The sequence below is a fragment of the Phoca vitulina genome, unplaced genomic scaffold (assembly GCF_004348235.1).
Source record: "Phoca vitulina isolate PV1807 unplaced genomic scaffold, GSC_HSeal_1.0 scaffold23, whole genome shotgun sequence".
Classification (NCBI taxonomy): Eukaryota; Metazoa; Chordata; class Mammalia; order Carnivora; family Phocidae; genus Phoca; species Phoca vitulina.
The window spans coordinates 27405678-27427649 of record NW_022589726.1 but is presented as its reverse complement, the minus strand read 5'-3'; the positions used below and the strand labels follow the sequence as shown (position 1 = coordinate 27427649).

Sequence of the window (21972 nt, the reverse complement as noted above, 5' to 3'; positions counted from 1 at the left end):
ACTCCTCTTTACCTAATTATATAGATTTCTTAAGGATGAAGGATGTTTCATAATTTGACATGGGCCTCACTAGTGCGGGTTTTTTTTTTTTTTTTTAAGATTTTATTTGTTTATTTGACAGAGACACAGCGAGAGAGGGAACACAAGCAGGGGGAGTGTGAAAGGGAGAAGCAGGCTTCCCGCTGAGCAGGAAGCCCCATGCGGCCCGATCCCAGGATCCTGGGATCACGACCAGAGCCGAAGGCAGCCGCTTGACGACTGAGCCACCGAGGCGCCCCTGTGTGGGTTTTTTTTTTTTTTTTTTTGCGGGGAGGGGGGGTGGTGTTTTATCCTGGTGGATGCTAATTATTTTGCTCCAGCAAGCCCTGTTTAGTCTTACTAAAATATCAGTATTTTTCTTGTTTTTTTTTTATGGGCAGGGGGATGGGCTAAATGGGTGATGGGTATTAAGGAGGGAACTTGCTGTGATGAGCACCAGGTACCATAAGTAAGTGATGAATCACAAAATTCTACACTGAAACCAACATTATACTGTATGTTAACTAACTTGAATTTAAATCAAAACGTGGATTAAGTGAAAAGAATAATCAAGAAAAAAAAGAGTGCCCTATGACTGAGCAATACCACTACTGCGTATATATTTTTAGTCTTTTATTGTCTTCTATTTTTATATTCTTTATTCTGAAAATATATAGTAATTTTTTAAAGTTGTTATTTATTTAAAAATTTTATTTATTTGACAAAGAACATGCGTGCACGAGCGGGGGGAGGGCAGAGGGAGAAGCAGACTCCCTGCTGAGCAGGGAGCTGGTTGTTTAGCTGGATCTGGGACCCTGGGATCATGACCTGAGCTGAAGGCAGACGCTTAACTAACTGAGCCACCCAGGCGCCCCTTGGGAGAAAGTTTTAAAAAGTTCTCTGTTGTGGGAGATACAGGCTTCGAGTTCTGGAATAAAGTCACAGGAGTAAAAAGCACAGCATAGAGAATATAGTCAATGATTGTTCTAACAGTGATGTATGGTGACAGAAGGTAGCTACACTTGTAAGTATAGATAGCATAATGTATATTTACTCTGTCATACACCTGAAACTAATGTAATGTTGGGTGTCAACTATACTAAAAAAAAAAATCGGAAAAAAAAAGTTCTCCATCAAATTTTTACCTAGTTAGTTTAATAATCTTTGATGAGTTGATGATTCTTGCCTTGATTTTGAGATGACTTGAACATGGGACCATTTATTGCCAATATAAAATTGTAAGGATTTCCAGACTAAGGATGCTAGAATTTTTTCAATATGTGAGATATTTTAATCTTAATATTCTAGGTAAAAATTACTTTAAACATCTAATGCACTTCTTTCAGAGATAAGGCTAAGAGAGATGCCCTGCCCAGCTCTCAACTGGCAAAATTAGGACTAGAATTCTTTAATATAATTCCGTTGTTCTTATGAAACTTGGGTGGCCTCTGGTGGTCAAAAGAATATCTTCTGTTTTAAAGATGTGTTTGAAGGGAGTTTGGCTTATTAATGGTCATAATTTTTTTTATTTTGAGTTTTATTTATACAAATAATGAAGGGTTATTTTTCTCCATTGGTTGGTTTATACAGACACAAATCCTTATGTCTGTATTTTTCCCCCCCTCCTACAGGAGATTGTTGAAAACTTTAAATTTGATTCCTGAAAGGACTCAAGTAAGTAGTTTAGTAGTTATTCTTACATTTTTTTTTTTGTGGGAAGCCAGTAATTTTAATATTGTAGCGTTATATCTAGTTAAGAAACTATATAGTATTTCCTTAGAACTCTTGTAGTTTTTCTTAAATACAAAGTCTTATTTTTACTTGTTTTCCTTTAGCTCATTAATTTATATTCATAATTTTTGCCATCACTTGAGACGTTATGCTTATTTTTTTTAAGTTTTACTTATTTAAGTAATCTCTACACCCCACATGGGGCTCAAACTCAAAACCCTGAGATCAAGGGTCACATGCTCCTCCCACTGAGGCAGCCAGGCACCCTGACACATTATGCTTATTGAGTGATTTCCAGGACCTTTAAATATAGTTACTTATTTTTGTTATAGATAATAGGAGGTATAGAACATTATGCAGTGAAAATATTCACCTTCCTATACCCAGGCACCCAGTGGGAGGCACTGTTACATTTCTCCTGCTTATACTCCCGGAAGTAGTCTGTGCATATGGATATGTATTCATACCCTATCTTTTTATTTTCCCAAAGTGGGAGCATATTCAATATATTAATCTACCCTTTGTTGTTTTTTTAAAATCAGTGTATCTTGGCATTCCTTCAATATTATATATGAGGTTACTTTTCTTTGAAATGGCTTGCGTAATATTCCTTTATTTGAATGCACAGCATTTTATTTAATCTGTATCCTCCTGACCAACATTTTAGGTTGCTTTCAGTCTTTCCTATGTACCTGTTCAAGTATACAGAGAAGTAGAATTTCCAGGCCAAAGCATATGTGTAATGCTTTTTCCCAGTCTGTACCAAATTATACTCATTTCATTAATATATGAGAGTATTACTTTTCTTACTCTTCATCAGAGCAGTTTGATTTTTGCAGAGCTTTGGGTGAAAATGAGTACCCCATTATAGTTTTAGTTTTCATCTTCCTTATTTTGAAGAAAGTTGAGCATCTTTTCAAAAGATTGAGTCATTGTATTTCCTTTTTTTGTGAACTGTCTTCATATCATTTGTCCATTTTTATTTTGGGTTCTTTTTTTTTTTTCTGTGATTTGATTGCAGTTGGTTTATCCTCAAGTAGGATAAACAAGTCACAGGTTTGGTGGGTTCAGTAAAAGTGGTATAGGAGAGTAATTCTGATAATTTCTTTTTTTTCTTTCAAGCTTCCATCAATTCTTGTACCTAAAAGACTGGTTACTTTGAAATAACATTCTCTCTCTCTCTCTCTCTCTCTTTTTTTTTTTTTTCTTAAAGATTTTACTTAGAGAGCGAGAGCGTGCAGAGTAGGAGAAGGGCAGAGGGGCAGAGGGAGAGGACCCTGAGATCATGACCTGAGCTGAAGGCAGGTGCTTAACCGAATGAGCCACCCAGGTGCCCCTGAAATAACATTCTTGATGATGTCTGATTATGGATTGGAATTTAGGTTGATTTATGTATGTTAAAAGCTAATTTGTAACTTAAGATTTTTCTAGGCATCTTTGAGTTAGTTCATTTTATTGCGTCTGTTTCTATTAGAAAATATTGTAGGTCTGTTTTTACAGAGAAAATTAAGATTGTATTGTGGATAGTGTCAAAAAATATTGCCCTCATCTTCCAGCCTTTGCTTTTTTTCTTAGCCTAAACCATTAGAATGCTATACTGCCAAAATGGAATGTCATCTCCCCACCGCCCCCCGCCGCTCTTAGTGCTATTACATTATAAAGAGCCACCAAAAATCTTTTGACATGTATCTTCTCTGAGAAATTTTCCTTTTCCACAAATCTGCAGACTATGTGTCTCGACTTGTTGCCCTATTTTCTATGTACTACAAAGGTCCTGACTTAGTACTTGTCCCATTTTTCACTTCTCACTTGTGATTATCCTTCTGTGTATCAGGATGGTTCATAGTTCTTGGGTCAGAACCTGCTTCACTTTCTCCTGGTTCTGTTCTGTTAACCATGTCTCATCTACTCTGGTGGTTGTTGAGCTGCTGCCTGTGGAGTGCCTGCCTGTTTTTGTAAATACAATTTTTTTTGGGAACACGGCCACACCCCTACATTTATATGTATTGCTTATGGCTGCTTTCATATTATAACAGTAGAATTGAGTAGTTGTGACAGAGACCTATGACCTGCAAGGCCGAAAATATTAGTCTGGTCCTTTATAAAAAAGTTTGCCAACCCCTGATCCATTGTGTTGCCACTTTATATAAATGACCTTCAGGCTATTTCCTGCACCCTCTGCTCATCATCTCTTGTTTGTCTTGCTTACCTTGTCTTTTGCCTGTTCACATATTGTTTTCATCTGGACTCTATAGTGAACTGCATTAGCCCTCTATCCAGAACACATCAGCTCTCAAAGGAGGAGCTTCTCTCTGTATCCCAAACATGAAAAATGCTGACATAACTTTTATTTTAATTTCAAATTTTACGAGAGTGCTTTTGCATTAAAATAAATTTATAGCATTAAAAGCAAAATCGAGAGTGATTTATTTCAGGGTTTGTTGAGAGTGTTTTTATAGGATTGTTTATTTAACACTTCTCAGTTAAAACCATTTCATTGAACACATAGAAGAGATAAAGCTCTAGGAATGCAGCAAAACTAGAAACTGGTGTTATAGAAACCATCCACCAGGAAATAGGAGCAGCATTGCTGATCAGCATTGTAAATTATTCATGAAAATGAATCTTTTCTAATTTTTAGTATAAGAATGAAAAGATATTTGTGGTCTTATGGATCTTTTTATCACAGTTGTTGGGAACAAGCTCTTTGAAGCTTTAAATAGACTTTGAAATGGAGCATGGGGCTTTCTATTACATTTTTTTAGAAAGAACATTTCCGAATTGTTTGGAAGAAGAATTGCCTTAATCGTTCTTTTTTTCCTTTTGGTCACTTACATTCCAACAAATATTTTCCAGAGATACTTAAAAAAAATGTAACTACTCTTTTAAAAATCTTCTCTATTGTTTCTAATAACATAAAAACCATAATTCTTTGGTTTCTTTTTGTTTAGTGGCTTACAGAAGAGATGAAATGTGGTCTGAAGGACGATATGACTATGAAAGACTTCCAAGAGAACGAGTACCTCCTCGAAATCACCCCAGTGTAAGTTGCTACTGATGTAGAATAATTCAAAACCTAGTATCTAAGTGAATTTGGTACATCAAAGCTAGGCCTAGCAAAATCTTTTAAGTGCCAAAAATTGACCAGTCTAAGTTGAAATATAGACAGATTAAGCTTATATTTTAAAAATTAAAAGTTTGAAAATAAAAGACCACATTTATGTAGATAATCTATATTTCATATTTCTTATTTAAATTTCTAAAATGGAGGATTTTTATATTGAATATGTGAAGAAAATTTGAGGCTTTATAAAGGTGGACTGTCAGTTAATGAAGGAGTATTTAAGCACCTGCTCCTACTATTGGCTGTCACCTATTTTTCTGTATTCCTAAAAATGTTTGCAAATTGGATATGTGAAATTATGAAGTAGGGGCAGATCAGGGGCAGACAGGCAGCTTTTAGTATACTGTCCTACTTACTTGTCTCTCTGTTGCTTTGGGAATTGGAAATTTTTAATTAGGGCTTTTCTCAAGGAGCTTGCTATTTTGCATATTATTATATTCCCAGCACCATCTAGTATGTGGCACATAGTAGGAGTTCAATGTTTATTGAGTGAATATATGCACTTTCTCCCCAAAATCCTCTGCAGAGACCCAAGGGAAAGTTTGGGGAGGGTCAAGAAGCTGTCAATCTTAAACTTTTACACAGGCGCCTTCTAAGCACCAGGGGATTTGGGTTGTGGTGATACTATGTGGATATATTATAGATTCATCATACACCATCAAAGGGCACAAATATTTATTTATATGTTGTTTTTTTTTTTTTACTTCTGTATTCTGAGTAAGTCCTACAACCCACTTAGATGGATAATATACTTTCAGCATTGTCTTTTGGCCTGGGTTACAGCTTAGGCTGGGGTTGATCTAAAATGATAAAAGATGGGTTTTTTGGTTTTTGGCTTAGAGGAGGCGAAGGTGCAACTCTCTTGGTAGTCCCACATTCGGGTTCATCCTGACACCAGCTGCCTCCACCATGCTGCCTAAGTTCGAGATCCCAACCCCAACAAGATCCAAGTCATATACCTGGGGTGCACTGATAGGGAAGTTGGTGCCATGTCTGCCCTGGACCCCAAGATTGGCCTCCTGAGTCTTTCTCCAATAGAGGTTGGTGATGACCTCACCGAAGCAACTGATGATTGGAAGGATCTGAGGATTACAGTGAAACTGACCATTCAGAAAGACAGGCCCAGATTGAAGTGGTATTTTCTGCCTCTGCTCTGATTGTCAAAGCCCTCAAGGAACCGCCAAGAGACTGAAAGAAGCAGAAAAACTTTAAGCACAGTAGAAATATCACTTATGATGATATTGTCAACATTGCTTGATAGATGCATCACTGATCTTTAGCCAGAGAATTCTCTGGAACCATTAAGGAGATCCTGGGGACTGCCCAATCTGTGGGCTGCAATGTTGTTGGCTGCCATCCTCATGACATCATAGATGACATCAATAGTGGTGCAGTGGAATGTCCAGCTAGTTAAGAACTACAAAGGAAATATTTCAATAAAGGATCATTTGACAATCAGAAAAAAAAAAAAAAAGGAAAGAAAGAGGCGAAAGAGGCCTACCATATTTCAGAATGGGTAGACTTAATTATTACTATAGGTCATTTCTTTCCAGGTTTTATTTATAGATTATTTATCTATATTTATTATAGACTGTAGTTTCTAATTAAACTTTGAGTTAAATTCAATTTGATAAAATTATAGTTTACCTAGAAAAACAAAACAAAGTGATACAGATAAACATGATGTGGGAGTAATGCAGGGATGGAAAAAGGGATGACTTTAGGAAAAAAATTCTTAGGACCCCTACCTTTCTAATGATATATCCTGTAGGAATTTGTATTTCAAGGATACTTAAAAGAATTTTCTGTGTGGTTATGCCACCAACTGGATATATAGTTGGATTTGTTTTAGTTTGTTTTCAATTTTGGGGAATTGCCTTTTTTTTTTTTTCCCTTTTCTAATTAGGTTTTTTCCCTTAATGTAACACATGACTCCAAATTATAAAATAAGATACATTTAGAGAGGGGATGACTTTTAAGTGGTAACTTACTATAATTACATATTTAACTAGTTCCTGCTTACTGTAAGTGGGGGGTTTTATATATAAACTTCTTAATCTTCAAAACACTTCTGAGTGTTGAATGGTACAACATTTATAGAAGTCGGTAGAATGTTGTAGAAGCCATAAAATGTAGGCAGGGATTTATATACAGAAATGTAATTTCAGACAACAGTGGGAAATATTCATGATCAAATCATGGAAAAAGTTACATTACACCATTTATTACACCATGCTGCATTATTTATGCATGCTGTGTTCTGTCATAGAACACACTGCAGTGGAAGTTGGCTCAGAGTTAAGATTGGAGGCAGCTGGGGAGGAGTGAATTTTAAGATGGGAATAATTAGTTGTCCTAAAGACATAAGAAGGGCCCTTCAGATCTCGAGGTCATTGTGTGAGAATGGATTTGAGAAAGTTCATACCTAATAGCCTTTGTTTTCTCTGAAGGGGTAGCAAGATCATCCCCTGAAAGTACAGGTGGTAGAGGGCGACTTAAGGCCAGCCTTGAATTGGGAGTAGCCATTGTTGGTATCTCCTCACTAGAGATGTTTAAAAAGACTGACTGAGGGGCAGTGGGCTTGTGCACTGTAGTATTATAGGGGCACCAGTCTGCAGGAATGTGTGCTTTATTACCTAAGTAGCCCAGTTTAGGAGTGGAGAAAGCAAGTTGTTGTATTGATTTAAGATTGCATGATGAGTGGTGGACTCAGGAAGATAAGGATATTGAAGGTTCTGACTCAGAGAATTACTGAGGTAATATATTATGTGTTACAGGCTGATTCAGAAAGGAGGTAAGGCTGTGGGAGGGACAGTGGGTTGAAAGAAGTGAGCAAGGCTCAGTGAGGCTGAAGACCAGAGTGTGGTAGAAAGATAGGCAATTGATATTTTGAAGTGTAGAGTTTCCAGGAGAGGACAGTTCTGGGTGATTAAAGTCCAGTGGATGATGGTAGGGACAGAGGGTGGGTGAATGTTATTGGAGTTGAGATCAGGAAAACTTGGAGGCTAGATTTTGGATCAGGGATTTAGATTAGAGGCTTTCAGTCCTCACTGTACATTGGAGTCACCCAGAGAGCTCTTAAATACGAATGTCTGGGCCCCATCCAGATAATTAAGTCCTAATCTTTGCAGCTAAGATCTAAACATCAGCGTTGTGTAAAAGTTTATCAGGTGACTTATGCAGAGTTAGGAAATGCAGATCGTAGATGAACACTGAAGTTGCTGATGATGACAGGAGTTGAGGTAAAATGACAGGTGATGGAAGTTCTCAGTGGATGAGGATATTTTAGTAAAATCTAAACCCACACATTTTCATTTTTATATCATTTGTGTGTAAATGTGAAACAGAGGCTTCTTTATAAAATAATTTCATCAGCAGGAAGCAAATAGATACATTTTATACCACAAGTGCATTTAAAATCATAGTAGAGTTACTCAGCTGTCTCTAAATTCCCAAAGGTAAATCTGACTTTCCTAAATTCTCTGGCTACTTGGTTCCTCCTATACGGGGAGGAGCCTAGATGCCTTTCTTCTGGGAGCACAGAACCTGCCCAGACCTTGCATAACTTCATTCCTCTCCTTTTTAAGAAAAAAATTTAATTCTATTAGATTGGTCCCTTCATCCCCCCAATAAGCCTTCCTTAGTTGATAAATCCTTCTTTTTCCCACATCCCCTTCCTCAAGACTCACTTTTATTGGTGAACGTGGCCTTATTTTGGTTAGAAATTTAAAGACCTCCCCTCCCCTCAATTATGCACCTTTGATGACTCTTGGAAATTATCCTTTTGCTTTGTATGTTACACCTACATTTTAGTTAAATAAAGCAAAGTTTCTTAAACTTTTTGGTGCCATGGATCCTTTTAACAGTCTGGTGAAGCCTATGGATCCCTTTTCAAAGTAGGGTTTTTAAAACTATAAAATACACAAAATTAAAGGAGACCACTTATATTTGAATATAATTATCAAACTATTAAAAAATAAATTTGTAATCTAGTAATATGTACTTCTTTGGTACACCATTAAATATTAAGAGCTAATGGTGAGAGTTTCATTACTATATTTTCAAAGTGATGAGAATAAATGGTATTTTGAGATACTGCAACAGCTATAACGTGATAACGAAAATATCTATGATTTTATAATTGATTTCTGTTAGTGACAGTGATTTCTGTTAGTGACAAAGCCACAGATAATTCTATTGTCATTTGTTGCTGCCTTTGGGTGAAAAAAGTAATTTTATATTCACATCTGATTTCAAGGACCTGCTGAATCCTTGGGTTAGAAAACTGATAAATGACACTAGAACTAGAAATATAAATCAGTGAACTTATAATTCCTGAATTTGGAGTTAATAAAAATATAATTTCTTTAACGTTTAAAAATATTTGCTTACAAAGCAGATCATCTAGTGTTATTTTAAAAACCATATTGGTATATCATATTGACTTGTATAAGATTCTCACAAGCAGCATTATTCATAACAGCTCCAAGCTGGCAACAATGCAAATGTGTAACAATAGAGTAGATAAATTGTGCAATTTACACAGCAATTAGAATGAATGGACCTGAATGGACCATTGCAAAAGCAGCAACATGTATGAACCTCACAAACATCAGACTGAAAGAAAGAAGCCAAATATAAGAGTATATCCTGTATTTCCTACATATTGTATAAAGTTTCAGAATAGGCAAAACTCACCAGGGAAGTGGTTACTTTTAGGAGAGAGGAGCAGTGTCTGGGAGAGAGCACAGGAAGGCTTTTGCCATACGAGGGATGTTCAGTTTTTTTATCTGGGTGGTAGTTATACAGTGTAATTACCTTGTGAAAATTAATCCAAGAGTCATTTATGACTTATACACTTTTTGTATGTATTTCTTCAATAAAAACTTAGTTTTAAAAAGGCAGATTATTTTTCTAAATATAAAACTAGTTAATCCTTTAAAAAGCGAGCACTCGCTATCATTAGGGCCTGGGATAGAGCAAGATAATGTTCTATTTTGTATATCTGGATTCTGTTCTCTAACAGAAAAGCAATTTTACTGCATTTCTCTTTTTTTCTTATTGCTCCCATTTACTCACTACTTATATTCAACTATTAACATTTTTTAAAAGATTTATTTAAAGAGAGAGAGCATGAGTGGGGAAGAGAGAATTTTTTTTTTTAAAGACTTTATTTATTTGGGGGAGAGAGTGAGAGAAAGAGAGAGAGAACACGAGCGGGGTGAGGGGCAGAGGGAGAAGCAGACTCCCCGCTGAACAGGGAGCCCGATGCGGGTCTCTATCCCGGGACCCTGGGATCATGACCTGAGCCAAAGGCAGACAGTCAACCGACTGAGCCACTGAGGGTGCCCCTCAACTATTAACATTTTATGAAAACTTTCTGTATCATGTATTTATCCAGCTGTCTGTCCTTTATCCATCTACTTAATCCATCTAATTTTTTGATGTATCTCAAAGTAAACTGGACAAGTGTGCTTTTCATTAACTATACAGGTATACATATCATAAAAGTGCAGTGTTTCTTTTACAGCTTTTTCTAAATTTGAAAATTACACACATGAAATACAAAGTCTTAAGTGTTCATCTGCTGAGTTTTGATTTTATGTAGAGCTGCCCTAGGAGGTGTTTTACTTTCTTGGCTGACAGAATTGCAAGAACTTAACTTTTTTTTTATTGTCATTATTTCCAGAGAGGGAAGAGGAATTCTTGGCTACATTCTGTAACAATGTCCTGATTTTCTGGGGCAGTTCCAGTTTCACATATTTGATCCATTATTCCCCAATGCCATTGAAATGCAAAACCATTTTCTTTGAAAATTCAGTGAGTGAATTAAATGAATAAGTGCTATTATAGAAATGCATGTCACAAAATATGAGGAAGCAGAGTGAGGGAGCCTTAGGCTTTCGAAAGCAGAAGTCCGCCAGTCTGTGTAGTAGATTTTTTTAGTTACGTGTGGTTTGTGTGGTACTTTTCTAATAAAAAGCATGTGATGCCAAAAGTAACATAAAGTTGATATAGCAAAGCAGAATGTGTGTTATGAATGTAGTGCCTACTATGTGCCAAGTGCTGTTCCAGGTGCTGGGAATAGAGCAATGAATTAAGACCAAGGTTTCTATGCCCATGAAGCTTGCATTCATACTAAGTTGATTATTTTAGGGAGTAATGGCATTAACTATTTACATGTGCTATCATACTTAGTTACTTTGCTGGTAGGTTAGTGGGTTTTAATAGTTTTTCATTTATTATAATAACAAAAATTAAAGATATAAAAGTAGACAAAATAACAAACTCCCCATGGATGAATCATCCAGGTGGCAATTATCAACTCATGGTCCATCTTGTTTTGTCTGTGCCTCCCCCAGTTTCTTTTCTCCCAGATTATTTTGAAGTAAATCCAAGATACCCTATTTCTTTCTTTCTTTCTTTTTTTTTTAAGATTTTATTTATTTGACAGAGAGATAGCACAGATAGGCAGAGTGGCAGGCAGAGGGAGAGGGAGAAGCAGGCTTTCTGCTGAGCAGGGATCCCAATGCCGGGCTCGATCCTGGGACCCCGGGCTCGATCCCAGGACCCCAGGATCATGACCTGAGCCGAAGGCAGATGCTTAACTGACTGAGCCACTCAGGCGCCCCCAAGATACCCTATTTCAAGTGCCAATAAGTATTTTAGTATATGTCTCTAAATGATAAGGATGCTTAACAGGAGGAGCTTATATGTTAAAATTTTTCCTTTAAATAAAATGTTTTTCTGTTAGAATTTGTGCCAAGTATATTTTAATGACATTGGGAAAGAAATGTTTTTAAAGAAGTGCGCTAATCCTCATAATTTGCCCCCAGTTAGGAGTGAGACTAAACATTAGTGTGGAAAATTTGACTTTTAAATATTGAATGAAACAAAACGGTGCTTTTACTTACTGAAATGAAAGTATTTCTCATAAGAGGTAGTTCTACTAAATTGGAATTTATAGCAAATTAAGAAATAATTGCTTATTTTGTAACAAAACATGATCACCATTTCAGATTTAAAAATTACAAAACTAATTTGATATGTATCTTAACCTGATGAGATTTTCATTAGCACAAGCAAACTGAACAATCCTTATTTCAGAAACTCAGTGGGCCTAATGGTAGGAATTGTTTCACCCCTGAGATAGTGACTTATGAGAAAGTGTAAATTTCATTGACCTATAACTTCTCAAAAAAGTATTTAAATTTATATGCAAGTTGTTGCTTTCTGTATTCTTCCAGAACAGATCAATGATTAAGTAAAATAGACTTAAAATTTTTTTTTAATGAGTTACATGTACTTTTCTATTTTGGTCTGACTGATCATAAAACATTAATACTAATTTTGGAGGAGCAGATCTGATAGATTTTATGCATATTTTTGGAAATTCTAGTAACAGCCATGAAAAATTGATACATAGTATAAATATGTAACAGTTGTATTAAGTTGATAATAGTCTGATCTTAATGGGATACTGTACATATTTTTCATAATAAACAGAAGCAATGAAAATTGATTTCATTGAGGTGAATTCAAATTTTATGTCCAAACTCAAGATTTGAAATATCTGCATTTAAAATAAGAGAAATGTTTTGATTCTATTGAGTTCATTTTTAAGTTAATTAAAAATGATCCTGTTATCTTTAAAAATCTTTTAAGATATTCTTTAGAAGTCATAATTTTTATTTCTGGTTTGTATATAATGGTGCTATTGTTTTCCAAGGTATTTCTAAAATGGAGGCTCCAACCATATAAGTACCTGAAGCCTTGTGTCCTTCTGTTAGCATTTAGAAAGGAAAATTACACGTTTATAGCTCAATGTAAATTTGTATGAGAATTCAGGTGTTTCCAATCAGGTCTGGCATTGCAGGTAATATAAAATACTGTTTGAACTTTTTATAAACAAAGCTTTTGAAAAAAATTCTGAAATCTTTCCCTCCCATCATGGATTTAATTGGAAAGAAAAATCCTTGAATGGTATACCTGGATAAGATAGGAACTTTCTGATAATATAGTCTTGCTTTATCACAGACTCCTATAGTCATCCTCATTTCCTTAAATCTTTTCATATAACTAGGGAGTTTTCTTTGAGAATATATGCCTATAGGGGCGCCTGGGTGGCTCAGATGGTTAAGCGTCTGCCTTCGGCTCAGGTCATGATCTCAGGGTCCTGGGATCTAGTCCCACATCGGGCTCCTTGCTCAGCAAGGAGCCTGCTTCTCCCTCTGCCTGCCACTCCCCCCTGCTTGTACTCTCCCTCTCTCTCTCTCTGGCAAATAAATAAAATCTTAAAAAAAAAAAAAAAGAATAGATGCCTATAGAGGTGAGATGGTATAAGGTACTTACATTTGAATATTTTTAAAACAAAGGAAATGTTTTGAGCTTCATTGCTAGATACAGAACTGTCATTAGGAGTTTCTTTCTGTTGCTGATTAACAACTTTGGAATGATTGTTTTCATTTATTATGTGGACAAAACAATTTGTTAAATCTATGACTAAATGTGATTTGAGTTTTCTTCTTTGAAAGTTTTACCATATGCATTTTACAATCTTAAAATCACTTTGAACAAAGGAAAAGGTTGCTTTGTAAAATAATCTCTCTATTCATAAAAATGTTTAGACATGCATGCTTACCCCACTATCCCTCCAAATAAATATATACAAATAAACAAGGATATTGTAGGATGGAATTTTATGGTTTCTTGGAATTGGAGAAATAAGTGATTCTAATTTTATGAATAACAGAAATTTTGATTTAGAAAATGATACAAATTATAAAGTTGCTAATTTTGGTTTAACGTTGAATTTTTTTAGAGGCTCAATGGTTGCTTAGATTTAATTGAAATCTCTACTGAAAGACAGTTTTTACAAGACAGAGTCAATGGGTTCATTTGTCTATTATATTTTATGTCAACATACAAAATATGTGTTACAATGTAATATCTCACATACTGAAGAAAGAAACCACCTTATAGGAAAAAATTAGGTAGATCCTTTTAGCTCTCAAATAGTTGTAACTATTGATTTTATTTTTTTCTCAGCACATTAATAAATTTGCTACCCATTGGGAAATTTGAATAGGACACAGTAATTTAATAATTGAATAGTTGTAGTTATTAACGCTAAGAAGTAATTTAAGGAAATAGATACTTTGAGGAATTGTGTTTCACCTAGACTTGAAAAAGGTAATCCAAACAGCAAACATTTTTGAGCACTTAGTGTGTCCTACGCATTGTACTAAATGCTTTACAATCTGTTTTTCATTTAGTTCACAGCAACTCCTTGACGTAGGTATTAGTATTAATCTATTGTACAGATAATGAAACTGAGACATAAAGATGGAATAGTAATGCCCTGAATGTTGGGCTTTATTTTTTTATTTTGTCAAATCAATTAACTTAAATTGATCATGTCTTATACTTTGATAGCATTCTAATTTCTTTCACATATATTTCAGTTGATATTGGTAGAAAGACATACCATGAATGCTCAAGCCCAGATTATTTACAAATACATGTTCTGTAGCTCTCTAGTTCTTACTGTTGATAATCATCTTTTTGTTCAGTTATTTCACAGCAGCTACTAACCCAAGAGAGGTATTCTTCTCCCTCTGTCCAATTTCCCAACCCCACAAAAAAATCCATTTAGTTGCTAAAACTTTAAAATATTAACAACATACTAGTTGGAAAATCAGTTCAAATTTTATATCAGGTTTTATTTTGCTTCCAGACCTGTGAAATCAAAGGCTCTCTTCTCTCCAGTGCTTCTGGAGAAATAGCAGAATGTTTCCTCTTGATGGTCTAGCTTAGTATTACCTCCCTATTTGCTGTTCCTTATGTGTGAAGATTTTGTATTTCTTCAAAACAGTATAGTTCAAACACAGTAGACTAAAGATGTGTGCTATCTTAAATGGTTTTGTTTCTAAAATTCTTAGGCAATTAGGATTAGAGCTACTGTAACGTTCTTTCTGTAGTTTATTTTTTATTAAAACAATAACATTCTATTTTTTATTTTATTTATGATTGGTTTTTAGCATTGCTGCTTGTTATTTTAAACACCTGGCTTTCTTCATTGAACAGTTTTATTTCCTTTAATCCATGTGAAAACCTTGCTATTAGTTATATTCATGTTATTTCATTAATGCATTTTTGTTTGTTTATACATTACTCTATTTGATTAAGGATAAGAACTCCTGTACTTTTTAAAAACCTTTCCAAAACCAAATAGAGAAATTAGTGATTTTTATATATTTCTTTTTGTCTGTTTTAGGATGGCTACCATAGAGTAGTTAATATTGTGCCAAAGAAACCATCACTGCTAGACAGACCTGGTGAAGGAAGCTACAGTAGATATTACAGTCATGTTGATTACCAAGAATATGACGAGGGCCGCAGTTTTTCTCATGATCGAAGAAGTGGTCCACCTCACAGAGGAGTATGTAAATTTCCCCCGTGTACTAATTGTTATTTTTTATAAGTTTAAAAATCATGTAATTTTTGAAATTTATGTGACTGGCCATGAAGGCAGTTGAATAAACACTTCCTGCTTGATGCTCTATTGAGTTGCCTGCTAGAGCTGTCAAATGGGAACTGGTAGTGGAGAATCTTGGGACAAAGTGGGTAAGCCACTCTGGGTAGCTCTATCTAAGTGACATTAATTCCAACTAGCCTGTGTTTTTATCCCCGAAATTGGCAAGAATTTGCAGAAGCAGATAAAGATAATCTACATTGCCTTGGTACTCAGTAAGTGATGAGCAGCAGGTGGTTACCATCTCTTACTGGATGTATCCACTTATAATTACTTTGATTATTTTCATCATGATGAGATGCTGTGGGTGAGGTTGGGTTACACTTGAGCTTCAGTCTCATTTTTGTTATACTTACTAAAGTTTACTTAGTAACTCAAAGTAGAAAGCTCTCAAAACACTGCCTGTCCTATATAAAATAAACACTTTTTAAATGTTAGCTTCTATTATTACCATTATTGTTGCTATTGTATTTTGTTTTTCTTGATCATCTTTAATAATCTAGAAGTATGTATTTAATGTTGCAATAATCTGTCATTGAACTTGATTACAACTATTCCTTGATGCAGTTCCTTTGACTTAGCTTGTGTGTTTACATCACTCCTCTGCTAGACTGTTTACTTATATTTTCTCTTTTCCCCTTCCCTACTATATAATATTGCAATTAACAGTACATATTCAAACACTGTTTATATTAAAATTTGACCTCACATTGGCTGTTGGAATTACTTTCCATACTTTGCCCTCAAAGAAATGGAGGTAAGGTGATTTACCCAGGGTTGGGTATGTATGGAAGTCCAGTTCTCTTACTACTGCATCATGGTGATCCTTGACAATTCTAAAGTAGTAATGAGACTATTCAGTGTTTTCTTGTCATTTTAAAGTTTGGGGTGCATAGCTTCCTTCTCTTAGAATGGATTTTTGTTTTGTTCAATTTTTAAATATCTTGCTGTTCCTTTAGGGAGAGGAATTTGGTGTTGACAGGTAAACATTGTACATTATCACTATTCTAGAAATACTGGATTTTGCCTTCGGAGCTATTATTCCAGGTAGTCTGAGGAACAAAAATATTGGCCTTTACATAAAGTTGTTATCCCTCTTAGGAAAACCAAAGGTGGCCATTTAATGTGGATAGGGAATGTTGGATTCATTGGATCAATTTGTATTTGAATCCTCATGAATATGATTTTTTCCCTAAAACCTTGTAGCATCAACATTAGTTTTTTGTTACAAGTTGTGTTTATTCTTACTTTATACAACATTTTCTCTTTATATTCACTTCAAACAAAATAAGTCCATTTGATATCCTTAGGACTCCTGTGACACTAATTTATCTTGAGTTCAGTTATATAAAGAAAACTACTTATTTGATCTAATATCTTATAGCTGTTGAGTTTTTTCTTTTGTTTGTTTATATTTACTGTTGGGGAGGAAAGTGATGAATACATTACTCTTATGTTAGAGTATATGATGCTAAAGAGGAAGATGAAGATAGTATTTATTTTACCTGATTTAGTATTTCTGATTGTGAATAATTAACATTATTGTATTGTTAATTCTTGTTCTATATTGTTCTATATATAATTTTAAAGCAATTGGGCATGAATTACTATGTTCTTTTTTATGTACCTTTTCAAATGTATCTGTTTTAGAGGACAAAATATGCTTTTTTTCCATTAATTTTAAACTTAGTGTCACATCTTGCTCTAATATAGCTTTTCGGTAGGTGATAGGTTCTTACTATATTGTTTCCAATTATAGATTTTAATGAGAATCAAGATGAGAAAAGAAAACTTGAACAAAAAAAGTGGGAAAGTAAATTTTTTTTTTTTAAGATTTTATTTATTTATTTGACAGAGAGAGACACAGCAAGAGAGGGAATACAAGCAGGGGGAGAGGGAGAAGCAGGCCTCCCGCTGAGCAGGGAGCCCAATGCGGGGCTTGATCCCAGGACCCTGGGATCATGACCTGAGCTGAAGGCAAATGCTTAACGACTGAGCCAACCAGGCACCCCAGGGAAAGTAAATTTTTCATTGGGCTTGAATTTGAAAATTGGTGATAGAACTTGACAGAAGGAAAATAAAATGAAAGGTCGAGAAATGTATGCTTGATTAAATTTAAATTGGGCCTTTGTTCTTGTAATGGTCCTTAGCTGTTGTGATGTTGGCATGTTTTTGGCAATAAGGCTGTTAGGGCCTACCAAAGAAATACCTTAAGCATTTTCATAGAGCTAAATTGTACCACAGGTTCTCGGTCTACTAAATTACTTTTTGAAATGGATGACTTGCTCTATCTTTTTTCCCCCTTTTTTATGCCTTTGAAGCTCAGAGAAATTTAGAAAGGTGTTTTTGTCCTCATATTATTTTGGTCTTAGAGATGTTTCCAGTAGTACTGATATATCCTACTTGACCAAAATAATGTAAACAAATATCTAAAGAACTTTTTTATTTTACAGGATGAATCTGGCTATAGGTGGACAAGAGATGATCATTCTGCCAGTCGACAGCCTGAGTACAGGTAAAATGATAAACATAGTACCATAACTACTTTGATACTTGATTCACTGAGATGTCTGCTGTTGAAATCTAATTTCAAGGCTCGTAGATGAAATATTTATTAGGATTTATAATTTTGAGAGCAACAAACATATTTTTATGACTGTAATATAACAGCACTAATAGCATTCTGTATCTATTGGCATTTTGAAAACTGGTAATAAAAAAATAATGTTTGGTATATTCTCATCAAATTAATTATTAAATTATTCCTAATGTGTAAGGTGGGTTATAAGGTATCTGCTTAATTAGGTTAAGGCTTTTTTTCCCCTTCAGAATAGTTGAGTCATTACAGAGTGTCTCTTATTAACATATTTTGGAAGAACTTCAGTCATTGTTAGCCTTGGTTACTTATAGAGGCATCTGATAGAATAGTTAGGGGGAAAAAAAAAGATGGACAGATTTAATCAAGTTTGTTTTATTTTTATTTTTTAGGTTATTTAATAGAGCGAATAAGCGCAGGGGAGGGTTTGAGGGGCAGAGGGAGAGGGAGAAGCAGACTCCCCGCTGAGCAGGGAGCCTGATGCAGGGCTTGATCCCAGAACCTTGGGATCATGATCTGAACCATCCAGGCACCCCTCAAGTTTGTTTCTTTGTTTGTTTGTTTAATGACTTTACAAAGGAAGTAGTAGAAGTTACAAAGGAGCTTTTTAAAGATTTCCTATGGGGGCGCCTAGGTGGCTCAGTCGGTTAAGCATCTGACTCTTGATTTTGGCTCAGGTCATGATCTCAGGGTCGTGATACTGAGCCTCATGGAGAATCAGGCTCTGTGCTCAGTGGGGAGTCTGCTTGGGATTCTTTCTTTTTCCCTCTCCCTCTACCACTGCCCTCCCCCTCTAAAGAAAAGATTTCTTACAACTCTCAGAGAATAACCTATATACAAGGGAAAGTAGTCAACTGCTACAACTCTCTAGGTGCCAGAAGTAGACAACAGGATTCAGTAGATCAGAGCAAGGCAGCTGATTACTCACAGCACCTCAGTCATCAGGGACATCAGCATGGTAGTGCCAGTTCCCTGCCCCCAAGTCCCATAGGGTGATATGGTGGGCAGAGATGGTGGCTGGGCATACAGTAGGATGCACTGCAGCTGAAGAACACAGGGTCAAGAGCTTGCTACTTTTTTGTAGTAAGCAGGAAGCAAGCAGGCCAGTCCTTCTTTCATTAAGAGTGAGCAGTCACACAGTAGTTATGCTGTGGTCACCTTGACCTATTTAATTGTCTCTATGACCAGCTACAGAAACTGTTCAACGTCAGTGGTTGGCAAGGTCTTACAGTTTGGAGTACACAGCAGGGACGTGCAGGGATGCACTCATGGAGGACTGCCTTCCCAAAAGAAGTAATAGAGAAAAGAGATGCTGAAAAATACTTTAATAAAATATAATTACTGTGTTAAACATAACACAGTAAGTTTTAGACAGCTAGGAATAGAAGAGAATTTCCTTTATCTGATAAATGGGTATTTGCTATACTGAATCGTAGAGTTAGAAGCATTTGCTTTAAAATCAGAACAAAGCAAAGATGCCTGTTTTCACTGCTTCTATTCATCCTGGTAATGGAGGTCTCAGCCTCCACAATAAGACAAGAAAAATAAAGTAGTAAGGGATAGAATGAAAGAAAGCTATTTACAGATGATAAATTATGTAGAAAATCCAAGAGAGTCTGTAGACTTATTAGAACTGTTTAGTTCTAATAAAAATAAAAAGTTTTTAATAAAAAAATAAAAGTTCAGTATAATGAAATCAGCTGTTAGCATAAGTTAGAAAATGTAATTTAAAAATATTTTCTATAGCATAAAAACTATAAGGAGTAATGGGAAGAAATCTAACTAAAGTGTGTGAGACTTACGTAGATGAAATTGCAAGTCATTTCTAAGGGACATTTAAAAAGACCTGAGTAGAAGAGCAATATATATATGACATCCTTGGCTGGGAAGAGACAGTATCATGAAGATATCAATTCTCAAATTCAGATGTTCATTCAGTTTGGTTCTAGTCTAAATTCTAGGATTTTTCTCTATGGAAGTTGGCAAGCTGTTTCTAAAATTACGATGAAGGAGTAAAGGGCCAAATGGCAAAAGTAGCCTTGAAAAAGATGTGAATGAGTAACTCAATATACTATCTATCAAAACTTATCAAGCTATAGTAATGTAAACAGTGAAAAAGGTAGGGAGTCTAGAAACAAACCTAGATATACCCAGGAGTTTGGGATATAGCAACAGTGGCACTACAAATCAAATGGGGGAAAGAATGAACTTCTCAGTAAATAGTGCTGGAATAAATGGCTATCCATTTGAGGAAAAAAAGTGACCTGGTGTATCAAAATATCTGGTATAATAAAGACCTAAATATGAAAAGCAAAAGTGTAAGAAAACTCTTGATTAGATTAGCCAGTGGTTTATATTCACTCCAAAGGAACAGTTAGTTCTCAGATTGATTTTAATTTATTTCAATTTTTAAAATAATAGTTTGGTTCTATCTTTATTCTCCCTATCTTTTTTTAGCACTTTATTATTTTCCTGTGTGTGTATATAATTTTACATAAATGGAATAAAATCATATGGGACTTCCTGTTTCCCACATTCATGTTAACAGCTGGGTGTACGTTCTACTGTATTTTTCTCTATATTCATAAACATTTGGGGTATTTGTTGTTAATGAAATATTATACTGTAAGTTGCTTTTCTCATTCGGTGGCTTGTGGAAATCCCTCCAGGTTACTTGGTTTAACTTTTACTTGAATCTTTTTATGGCTAAGTTACATTCCATCATGTGGATATACCAAATAATTTAGCTGTTCACCTATTGATGAATATTCACTCTGTTTCTAGTACAAAACGGTGTTGTAATAAGTCTGAGTATATGATGTCATTATGAAACAGTACTTTAGTTTCTATGAGATAGATTGCCAAAAGTGGAATTTCTGGGTCACAGGACATACATATTTTACAGTTTAATAGATGTTTTCAGTTTGTCTTCTAAAAGGCTTGTAACACTTACATTTCCATTTTTGAAAAAAATCTAACATTTTAATTTGGATATTTATTTTTCTTTCCATCTTATTTATGAATATAAGTAGAGTTTTGAAATATCTTTTAAGAATTGCTATAACTGTATCCCATAGATTCTTAGAGATAGCAACTTTTTATTTTTTAAGTAGGCTCCATACCCAGTGTGGAGCCCACCGTGGGGCTCGAACTCGTGACCCTGTGGTCAAGAGTCAGACATTCAACTGGCTGAGCCACCCAGGCGCCCCTGATAGATAGCAATTTTATACTGATTCCAACATAGTATATTTTAGTTATTCTGTGATCAGAGAGTATTGTCTGTACTCGTACTCTGAAATTTTTTGGTATAGAGTTCATTCTATATGGTATATTCATTCATTTGATAAATATTTATTGGGTGACTGGTACATGTCCGGTATTCTTCTAGTATCTGGGGATAAAAAGGTTCTGCTCTCATTAGCCTACATTTTAGTATGAATTGTGGATCATAAACAGATAAAAAACAAAACATTTTTTATGAAGAAAAATGAAATGGTAGTGGTATAGAAGGGGCTTCTTCCACATCTTCTGTACCTACACTTGATGTCTGGGTGTCCTCAGTGACATTTCAGGTATTAGGTTATCACAGAAGCTAATGCTTTTCCAGGCTAGCATCTTTCTGGCTGTAGTTTGTTCCCTGTTATATGATCTCACTGAAGACTTTGTGAATAGAAAATAACTGTTTGTTTTAGGGGAAAAAAATCATTGCATTGTAACCCATGCAGAGAATACTTGTATATATTGGTAAGCAAATAAGGTTCTGAGTATTTAGGAAAACCATGCCAACTAGTGTTTTTGTTTTTATTGGGGTGTACATGATAATTCTTTATATTGTGGAAAGAAAATAGACTATTTAAAACATTTTATTTGATACAGTTTTTAAATTTATAGAAAAGTTGCGAGAATAATTTAAAAAACTAGAGACCCCAGTAATGTCTCCCACAATGCCCCGATAATGTGTTTTATGGC

The 21972-nt window shown here is 35.1% G+C and overlaps 1 protein-coding gene across 6 annotated transcripts in view; it reads left to right on the top strand.

The window, feature by feature from the left end:
- PPHLN1 (periphilin 1) overlaps positions 1-21972 on the top strand; it is a 152486-nt gene that overhangs the window by 5734 nt on the left and 124780 nt on the right. For 3 of the 6 annotated variants that reach the window (XM_032420252.1, XM_032420251.1, XM_032420248.1), the window contains exons 2-4: positions 4701-4792; positions 15150-15314; positions 17861-17922. In XM_032420252.1, the coding sequence (XP_032276143.1) occupies positions 4721-4792; positions 15150-15314; positions 17861-17922 (299 nt within the window). In that variant the 5' untranslated portion in view covers positions 4701-4720. Of the gene's footprint in view, positions 1-1649; positions 1693-4700; positions 4793-15149; positions 15315-17860; positions 17923-21972 lie in introns of all 6 variants that reach the window. The other 3 variants (XM_032420253.1, XM_032420254.1, XM_032420250.1) reach the window with 2 other exon arrangements.